At 36.8% G+C, this 10,753-nt stretch overlaps 1 protein-coding gene across 1 annotated transcript; it reads right to left on the reverse strand.

Moving 5' to 3' along the window:
- Window positions 1-376: 376 nt before the first annotated feature.
- Window positions 377-8,593, reverse strand: LOC103996701 (kinesin-like protein KIN-12A). Its single transcript, XM_009417667.3, has 16 exons — window positions 8,209-8,593; window positions 7,996-8,133; window positions 7,785-7,868; window positions 7,557-7,679; window positions 7,422-7,481; window positions 7,280-7,333; window positions 7,102-7,194; window positions 6,250-6,345; window positions 5,821-5,966; window positions 4,050-4,199; window positions 3,841-3,970; window positions 2,589-3,755; window positions 2,372-2,470; window positions 2,144-2,296; window positions 1,230-2,027; window positions 377-895 (listed from the first exon to the last, which is right to left on the reverse strand). The coding sequence occupies exons 1-16, from the start codon at window positions 8,512-8,514 to the stop codon at window positions 599-601; spliced, it is 3,894 nt and encodes a 1,297-aa protein (XP_009415942.2). The 5' UTR covers window positions 8,515-8,593; the 3' UTR covers window positions 377-598.
- Between the last annotated feature and the right edge of the window lie 2,160 nt (window positions 8,594-10,753).

Consider the following 10,753-nt stretch of genomic DNA (forward strand, 5'->3'; position numbering starts at 1 on the left):
AAATACAAATAAATATCGCTCGACAATTACGTCGATATTAACATTAACGTAGATATAAAACAACCCTCATCTCTTACCACCACTCTTCTCATCCATAATAGTTACTCACACCCCAGCGAAATTATCGTCCACCACCATCAACACCATCCATCACCAATTGAAACATTAAGATTATCATTTTATTTTTATTCTTTATGTTTCCATTAAGAAAATCAATGATTAGTAAAACAAATGAGTAAATAAACCTAAACATTTTATTTTTGAAGGAAGAAACCAATTAATTAATCATCTATGGCAGAATGTTACAGAATATGCCAGCCTCATACACCACGTAACCATGCAAATGACGTGGTGGGAGCTTTGAACCATAGGATCAGGCAATATGAACCCGTACGGATCAAATTATACATATAAGTTTGAGATATTCAAGACTTATTAGCATTTTCTACATCTACATGTCATGAATCGCTAACATAACTAGCATGTGGTTACAACCAATTCACGGTACATATTGCTACACTAATGTTGTTTGAGGTTACAACAATCTTTTTTTCTACTTGTGAAACAAACATGGAGAAGATACCAGCCGAGAAATGTTTCAGATGTTGCATCGATCGTAGCTAGAGAACCATGAACTGGGATTTGTGTCCTTGGAAAAGTCAGCATCATCTCTGTTGCAGAAAGGCTCGAATTCCTCCCTCCATCTCTGATCAGTGAGACTCTCGCCTCCGGTTTTAGCTTCGTTGAACACCGTATACGTGAGAGCTTCCCTGGGCAATCGTGACTCTGAAAGAAGCTGGTTTAGCAAAGAAATCTCTCTGTCATAATTCTTCTTCAAGTTATCGATCTCCTGGTATGCCTTCTCGGTCTCCTGCTCTGCCATACATGCCCTTTTCTGCAGGATAAATAAATAAGGTTTCTGTTAAACACTACTATTGCACCGGGAACAGACAAAGGATAACCCTCGATTGAACTCCATGCTCCACCAGGATATAGCTACCTCGAACCAAAAGCTACATGTACGTTGCATTATCTAGTCAGTCTTGCTTGCTCGATGAAACAATTAAGTTTCTTTGGCATCGAATTGTTTTCTAAGTAATGGCAAATAATTATACACATCAAACTTATTTAGTGATACATGTTTCAGTGATGGGGAAAACGTAAACTTATGCATTAATAAGTTGTAAGGAGAATCATGCAGATGTATGTTACAGCAAACAAAAACATACCTCGGCGGTTGCAACAGCTTCTTCTGTTTCCTTCAGCCGCACGAGCAATTCTCCAGCAGCCTGTACAGCTTCAGCTGTATCTCTAAGTTGAACCTGAAGACCTCTATTCTCATCTCTCCAATATTGCCGCTCCTTTTCTCTGTCAGCTCTAAGAGCAGAAATTTCTGCAGCAAGGGAGTTAATGAATTTTGACTCTGCTCCTTTTACCCCAGCTCTGGCAGCTGCTTTCTTCACATCCTCGATGCCATCCATAATTTTCCTGTGCCTCGCAAGTAGACCAATATGTTTCTCTTGGAGGTCTGCATACTGCTCCAAAATCCTAGCATGACCCTGCATTGCTGTCTGCAGTGCCTCCTTTAGCTCGTCCGTGCACTCCTTCTCCGAATCAAGATCCACCTTCCTCTTTTCAGCAAGCAATCGACTTGCTTCAAGTTCAAGTTTAAGTTCCTCTGAAAGTATGATCCATTCACTCTCCCTTTCGGTCCAATTACACCCATCTGGTTCAATTTTTTCATTGCCACTTGCTTCAGTTGACTCTGATATAGTACAGAGAGGAGTTGAAGTGGTTCCGCATGAATGAGTCAGCTGAAGCAAAGGGCTTTGTTTTCGAGTTGAGTTGGAAGAAAACTCCAAGTAATATTGTAATTGACTTCTTAGATCCTGGATCTCTTCCATCAAGACATCCCTCTCACCCATATTAAAAAAGTTCTTAAAACCATCCAGTTCTTCTTGAACTCTTTTAAGCTCGATGTTAAGCCGCATAATATCTGGGTGATTCTCATATTTCTCTTTAAGAAGCTGTTACTTGCAGAAAATAAATAAATATTAGGAAAAACTTTAACAAAGAAAAACTCCTGATAATAGGGCTATCAGGTAAACTGAAAAAATGAAACTCATCAGTTGATGCTGAAGACCTTGTGTTCATTCATGAGAGAAGCAAACTCCTCTTCCATGAACTCCTCTGTCGGCAAAATACCATCCATAAGACTCTCAAGACGAGAAATTTTGTCCTCCCGTGTCTCAGCAATTATGGCACTGCATTCTCGCTCATGCTTATATTGTTGTAACTGCACCAGCCATAGAAATGAGAAAAGCATAGTATAGAAAACCAAAAATATAAAAAAATGGAAAAGATACTCTACCAAACGATTTAGTTGCATGATTTCAGCAGCTTGCTTTGCACAGTGTTCTTCAAGAGCCATTTCTCGCCTGATAGAGCCAGTCAAGACCTTCTTCACTGCCTACAGTCAAAAAAGACATCACCCTAAACCCTATTAAACAAGTTTAATAAATCCATGAACATTTAAGAAGAAATGAACAGAAATCTACAGAATATTCAACTTATGCTTTGTAATGTACCCGAGGAACTTTCATCTTCAGTTTGTCAGTCGACATTGTTCCATCAATAGTTACCAATTGAAGATCAGTGCCATTCTTGGTATCTTCATTTTCATCTTCTGAAGCTATCTTCTTGCAACAACTACAAACATATGCAGACAACTGTTCCATTTCTTCTGGATCTTGAACGATTGTTTGTATGCCAATATCGACCTTGTTTATTGGCACCACTGGCTTGACATCAGTAAGTGCAACAGAAAATCTGAATGATGACCTCCTCACGAATGGGTTAAGCTGCTGGTTATCGAAAATTTGAAGACCACGTCGCAGACTGGCTGCTAAATTCTCAGTCTTGTTTGTTTGAGTTACATAAGTGTTTAGAGGATATGAAGATTGTGCAAGGGATACGTTTAGTACTCCAGAGCCTAATTTCAAATCATCTGCTATAATCTTCTGAGATGCTGACATAGATGATGATGTTCTAAGGCTTTTTCTACTGAAATTTTCAAGCACAGGTGATTTACTCGAAGTAGGCAGTTGAAGAACTAGAGATGTCTGACTGGGCACAATGCCACTACTGTCGGGAGAAACTATGGAACTTGGGGAGCTAGAAGAATCACGAGTTTGCGCTTCATGGATAATGTATTCCTTTTCCACTGACGGATTGCTTTCGCTTTGTGTGTTATGATCTAGTAAAATATTAGTCCCTTCATCAGCCATATGTACTTCACAAGTATCATTCAGTTGATCATCTCCTCGATCTCCGGTAGAACCACCATCAGAGTTTACAATGAGTTGGCCTGGCCCTATTTTCTTCAGAGCACACTCTTCAACTGCAAAAGTTTGATCCTTTACACAGCCAGGATCCATCTTGTAGATTGACCTGACATCCCTGGCAACTGTATCATTATCATTAATAGAGGACCTTAGCTCCTCTTTTGATGCAGAAAGATCGACGGATAGTTTTCCTTCACAAGGTAAAGGTAGGCTTGCTTGAATATTTGGCATCTCAACATCACTCTCATCAATTTCCATCTCCACATCATTGTCATCTTTCAGAATAGGTAGTGTTGTAGGACAGTTAAGACTCATTTTCAAAAGATTCAAGCTACGCCGAGCATTCCATGCTGACGAAAAACTTCCGTTGTTTCCTGCAGATCCATTAGACTTCATGCGTAGAAGTTCATCCTATTGACAAGAAGATATGTGAGCAATTTGAAATCTAAAACTTGATGATGCCAAAAGGATAAAATGAGTATCACAGAAGTACCACCTTTAGTTGGCGTATCTGCTCACGCAGGACATTAACATCATCCTGTGTTATCTCATTGACAACTGCTTTGTTCTTTATTGCTTTTGCTCGTTGTGCAAACCTTAAGGTGCTGAAAGTTTCACTTTTGCAGCTGCATATATCATATTTCTCAATCAACACAGAAGAAAGCAAGGGGGGATGAGGTAAAGATTAAAAGCCTCTTTTTATACCTCTGTGATGGTGAAACAGCACAAATCATTGCTAACTTGGCGTTACCACCAAGAGATTCTTGCAATAAAAATGTAAGCCTGGAATCACGATATGGAATGTGTCTCTGTTTCCCAGACTGTGAAACTTCTGCGAGAATATTAATTAAGTTTCTGTGACAACAAAATGCAAAAGTGTTAGCAAAATCAGATTAGAAAGAGTACCCTAATATACATGCATGTAATTTTTCGTCTGCAGCTTGTTGAAACCATAGATTCATGACATGGAAAAAGTCCATGGAAAATACTATGCAGATACAATAAAAGCTATTGCATGCAAAAGCGAGGCCAATAAAGTTTCCTAATAGATTAAGTTACTTGTTCATAGTTTTGCGGATAATCCAATTAAGGTCACTAGTCTGCAACTAAATTTGATACAAAACTGTGACAGCCTTTTTCTGTATAATAACAAAGCTTCGCCCAAAATGCCAGTGCAATAATCAAAGGGGAAATTGTGACATTCATGGATGATTTCAGGTTGATAGTTAAGATCATTTGGGTGCCTTTTCAGGGCTTTTTGTACCAAAAAGCATTGGAGAATTGTCTACAGCCAGTGCAGTAAAATTGACTTCCAACATGCACTTGAGCTAGGGAAAACAAAACATTAAATAGTAACTGAGTAAACATTGGATGGACATAGGCTGCACTACCTAACTTCATGAAACTTCGATTGACTTTTATCAGACTAGCAAACCAGTCCAACGAGATTTTGTTTTCTTATCCTGGTAGTGGCAACATTATCTTAAAACAGAATCCATGGAAATACTATGATTACTATCTCATGGTTATATCTTATCTTGAGAATTGACAGAAACATTTCATAGTAACTCAGCTGCAACAGTAGAAATCTTAGTGCACTTGCTATCTTCCCATCTTAGAGTTGCATATGACAACATGTGTAGAACAGTTGAATAATGTTTACATATTTTCAGAATTGCTCCGATCCAATTGATGCAAATCAGAACCAGACACCTAAGCTGAATCTACAATTCTACAAGATATAGCCCTTCCTGGCTCCACTAACATTTTTGGAATAAGCATGGATCAACCAATTCCAACAGATACTAATTAGATTTTGGCCTCTGATGACTAAATTCATATGAGAGATTATGAAGATGACTTGTTCCATGAAATAATAAGAGTAAGCAGTGAGAAAAAGAAAGAGAGGGAAGGATATTAGGACAAGAGGAGATGGAAGGGGAGGGAAAGAAACTAGACAATGTCATCATGAAACACTGCTAGCTGATCGTTGTGGCTTCTTGTTTCCTGTTTGTCAAAATAGAAGAACAAGAAGGAAAGCCCTAAAGCTCTTGTGAGTAAAATATCTCATGGACAACTTTTTAATTTTACAATTTAATTTTGTAATTTTTTAAGATTTAAGAATTTATAGGTAAAATAATAATTAATCTTTTAGCATCTAGGACTGTATAGTAGTCCTATAATTCATATGAGTTAAATAATGATAGAATTTATAGCTGTCTATCAGGCAACAATCAGATGTGCTTCTTACAATAAATTCTTGAGAATATTAGAAGAGAAAAGATCCAAGAAGTCAGGCATGGTAACTGAAAGATTCTCACAAGTTTCAGGTTCCTAATAGAGTAATAGGTACTTCAAAAAGAAAAAGAAGATTACTAGTATCTAACATTCAACAGGTTACATTATAATGATTAATTGTGATATGAACGATGCACTATAAGCAATTATATTGAGAACATATGAACTGCAATCATACCCAAGCTGTGACAGGGAGCGGTTAATATTCCCTGCTTCCTTCAAGCGTTCCCCTGCTGCACCTGTTTGCTTTTGTCTTTCAGATCCTGCCAGATCAACAAGGTTGATCCTGCTAGTCCTTAAGCTGATTAAACCATCACCTAAGCTCTACGAAATTATAAGGAAAGCACTTTGTAAATCAACAGTGCAACATAAAAGGCTCAACATATATAAAAGTGTTGTCTATGATATAAGAACTTAAAATGCAGTGTCTTTTTAAGACTAAGCAAAGCATGATTCCACAACCTTGCAAATAATTGACAAAAGTTTCACTGTTGAACAAGGAAGCTACCGTTTGACCTACATATATTTATATGATTTCTTAATCTGTTAACATCATAATGAAATCTTCATCTCCAAGTGAACTTTGATTGTTAACACAATTTACTACCTTTGTCTGGGAATCAACAATGCAAGTAAATACGCAGTGAGAACGGGAACTCTCCATATTTACGATGGTTGCACCAGTTCGCCTGTTTGCTAATCCCTGAAAAACAATTGAGAAGTTGTAAATATGCATATCATTTGCAGATATCATATCCATAAAGCAAAAAAAAGAACAGCCATGCCATGAGTCTATGCTAAGCATCCAGGAACTTGCAAAATGGTTAAAGAAGAAGCAGTGTCAAACAATCAAACAAAGTAATAAATATACAAAACCATAGAAGATAATAAGATAGAAACCAGAATGTCAAATCTCAATGGCAAATGGATTTTCCATGACACTAGCTCAACTAATTCTACATAATAGAACTTTGCATGAAAAGACTAAACTGCATGCTAGAAGAAGCTTTAACAAAAGCATTATTCTTCGAGAAGGGACTTATAAACATCATAAAACGGATAATTCAACTATCAATAGTTAAAAAAATCAAATCAGAAAAATTTTCATTAGCGCTGTATGTGAAAACAGAAGCACACAAATGAGCATGCACATACAAACATATTCATGCACATGCACGCACAGTCACACTTGCTCTCATCAATACACCACAAGCATGCACATAAAAAATGAAACTGATCATATAAAACGATATCTACAAAATAAAACAAAGGAAAAGTTATGTCGGTGTTTTCAAAGTATTCTATAACGAACGGATAAAAGATTACTTTTATTTACAATTTGAACATTTTTTCTTTTGAGCCAATAATCCTGAACACAACTCCTAAAAAGTTCTTTGAGAAATATTAATTGATCAACAAACTACAAAATATGACTTGGAAAAGAAGAGAATCAATGGACCTTCATCAGCAGACGGATCACATCCTTCATTGTATACACATACTCCTCTGTCAAACAGTCAACATAAATGCCAGCTTTAACATCTTCCCTAATCTGAAAGACATGACAAAATTCAGAATTAAATGAGAAAACCACAGTCAGATTAGCAAAAAGAGCAAACCTAAAGTTAGTTCTCCACCTGAAGATTCTTTTGTGTTGGATCCAAAAGATCAGTAATTTGCTCATTGTAGATCTGTAATCTCAACAATCAGACAGATTAAAAACTAACAAATCAACCAACCAAGAAGTACATGATTTGACGGTAGCATCAGCACACTTGCCTCCAGAAAGGAACAATGACACTGGTAATTCAGCTGCTTGTCGGAATGCTTAGCTTGCTCCTAAGACATATATAATCCTGTAAGCATGAGTGGATCTAAAATACCATGTTGAGCAGGACTACAGAGACTACCTACTTCATTTATGCGAGAAAAAAGCCGCTCAAAAACACGTGGAGTCAAACCCCACTCACTACTCGAAGAATCTTCGGACAAGGCACTCGGAGGTCCCCACATCGTATACGTCTTTCCACTACCAGTCTTTCCCGACAAATTCAGTTCAAAACAACTTATCAGCATTCTTGATAGCTAATTGAGCAGAACAAAGAGACTTGGTCATGTTTGAAATCACAGAGCTGCACCTACCTGCCCATACGCAAATATGGAACTGTTGAACCCGGCCAAGCAGTTCTCCACCAATGGAAGCCCGACGAGTCGAAATATATCATCCTGTTAAGACACTCAAGAGTTCAGAAGATGAGGACTTTAAATGTTAAGCGTTAGGGGGTGCTCGGAAGGTAAAAGAGATGAAGAGAGATCTCTAATTCAAAGTGCATATATACTATTTGAGACTCGCCTGAGTGGAACTGGTATCAGCTACCGAGTCAAAGGTGAAGGTATGGTCAAGGATCGAAATGGAGTTTGAGGAGATCTTTTGTAAAATCGGATCCCCTTCTTCCTCTTCCTTGCTTGGCGGTCGCACTCGAACAAGTACCTGATCCAACCACAAGAAACATGTAATTCGAAGACCCAACTGAACAGATGAAAGTAGGGTTTCATGAGGTCTCACCTGAACGCCCGAATCTGACGACATCGAGGGCGGACCCCCATTCTCGGCGAGGGTTTCCAGGCTCAGCTTCCGCTTGAGAGGGTTGCCGCCGTGGAACGAGGGGAGAGGCGGCTTGGGAGGAAGCGGGCTCCGGTTCCTGGCGGAGAGCGGCTTTCCGGGAGACTTGAAAGGAGAGGATTCCGGCGGGGTGGTGTTGGGGTCGACGTTCTCCTTTGGGGCCCGAGGAGGGCGCTGCTTCTGCGAAGAAGGGGTCAGGGTCTCGGAGGGCGAAACCCTTCCACCCTTCGAATTTGCGAGCGCCTTCATCGAGATCAAAGAAGGGGGGAGAGAGGGAGAGAGAAGAGAGGAAGGCGGAGAGATCTGATTCCCTTGAGAGGTGGTGGGCGAGGAGACGGGGAGGGGGGAGACCCGATTTGATTTGAAATTGAGGGGTGCAAATGTAATTTTGTGGATATTTTTTTATTTAATTGAGGTCTTCTGATGGGGGAGCGGCGGAAGAGTGGACGATGAAGCGATGGGTTTGATTTGGACCGTCTGATCGTGTACAGTTCCAAGGTTCCATTGCAACGGTCCATTTTCTTGGAGTGTTCCACTTCTCCTGTGGGGAAGTGAGTATTGTTTTCCGTTACAATTTAAAATGGGAAAAGATTAACCACAGTAAATTTTGACCCACTTGAGCTACGGCCTATACGTATAAAAGGTTGAGTTCATCGCATGGCTTTTGGGAAAGTCAATTCTGTTGGAATTATGGATGAAGAGACTTGAAAATTTTCCAAGTTCTCATATTTTAAGATGATATTTGATCATAATATTGAGTGTCTTGATACTTGGTTCAATTATGTGAACATTAACTTTTTCATCGTGATTTTTCATTTGAAAAATATCTAGAAGATATAATTTTTTATGATATTATGATAAAAATAATAATTTTTAAAGATGAATTATAAAAAAAAAATTGAACTTTTGAAATTTAACGTAAAAGACCCTCTCGTTTCGTGAAAAATTTTATTTTATTTTTGTCTTTATCGAATCCATCGATAGCTTCTCTTTGCACGATTACCTCCTTCTCATAGATTCATCATTCATAACTTTCATGCATTTGTAGCTTTCAAGAAGGACGAGATGTAGATGAGATTCCGAGTTTAACCTGAACTAATAAGATACTTCGATATAGGGACTACTCTAGTGTTACCTCCTTTCTTGTGCACGAATTATAAAAAGACACATAGGAGCAATTTCCATATAATATGTGGAGGCAACGATGACTCTTGTATTTCTTTCTTCCTTACATAAGAATTATAAACAACTGATTCTACGGGAGACAACAAAATTCACAAAAGTAATAACAACTTTCATACCCCCTTATTTCTCGTGCGAGGATTGTGGGTGAGCACAACAAAGACTTTGTGACGCAGGATGATGAATCCGATTGGAGTTAGAAACAAAATGATCATTTATGAATATAAAAGGGTACTCTATGAAAAATTTGTAAAGTATGGACAAAATTTTTTAAAGTATGGACAAATTTTTAGAATTTATCTTATTTTAAAAATAAATATTTTGTTTTTCAAAATTGGAACATTTACATCTCTTATTTTTCATAATTTAGTTTCTATTTTGGAAAAGTTAAGGAGTTTTGAGTTTTCTAAAATGAATTTATTGTCTTAAGAAAATACAATAATTTCTCTATTTATTTATAAAACAAAATTTATAATTATATATTATATATTTTTAGAAATAGGTTTTTTACCTTTTTTGTTGATAAAATAATTTTAATACTAATAATTTATTGTTTTTTGTTTTTTGTGTTATAGAAATTTTTATTACATGAAAAATTCCCCATCATAAAACTCTTAAACAATTTTTTTTTCCTCTACAAACTGTTTCATGTTACAAATAGTATTATGTTTTCTAGTATTTTTAAAATTAATTTATTTTACATTTAAACATTTAAAATTCTTCAATTTGAATCTAAATTTCAAATGTTTTTAATTTTTATAAAACATTAAACCCCTCACAAAACACTGTTTGAGGCTGAGTGTTCTAAACAAACTTCATTACACAGTTTAGAGAAAAGTTAAAAACAATCATATACTTGAATCATGTTCATTTCTATCTATTTATTGTAAGCAATATTGAAAGCATGGTTTTATACCTTTTACTTGATTACAAATTGGGAATTAACTTTGTTATAGGAACTCAATAATAAATTTAAAATTAAAACTATGTGAGCTTTACCTTTTCTTGATTTTAAGTGTTAGGGTAAACTTCATCCTTGTGTTATGACTATGATTGATTCAGTTGATGAAATCAGTTATGATGAAGTGTAACATTAAGCTCATGAGATTATGCAAAGAAATATTCTTATAAAGAGTCTTTCTACTCTTTATTGTTAACGTTATTTCAGTACGGTGAAAAGGGTTTTGAGCTCATAAGATTAGCGAATAAATTATAATATTACAAAAATAAATTAAAATTTGTGTTAATTCTTCGTGAGGTTACGTGAAACTGAGAATTTTTTCTCTATTTAAGGGCAATGCTCAAA

The sequence above is a fragment of the Musa acuminata genome, chromosome BXJ2-9 (genome assembly GCF_036884655.1).
Source record: "Musa acuminata AAA Group cultivar baxijiao chromosome BXJ2-9, Cavendish_Baxijiao_AAA, whole genome shotgun sequence".
Classification (NCBI taxonomy): Eukaryota; Viridiplantae; Streptophyta; class Magnoliopsida; order Zingiberales; family Musaceae; genus Musa; species Musa acuminata.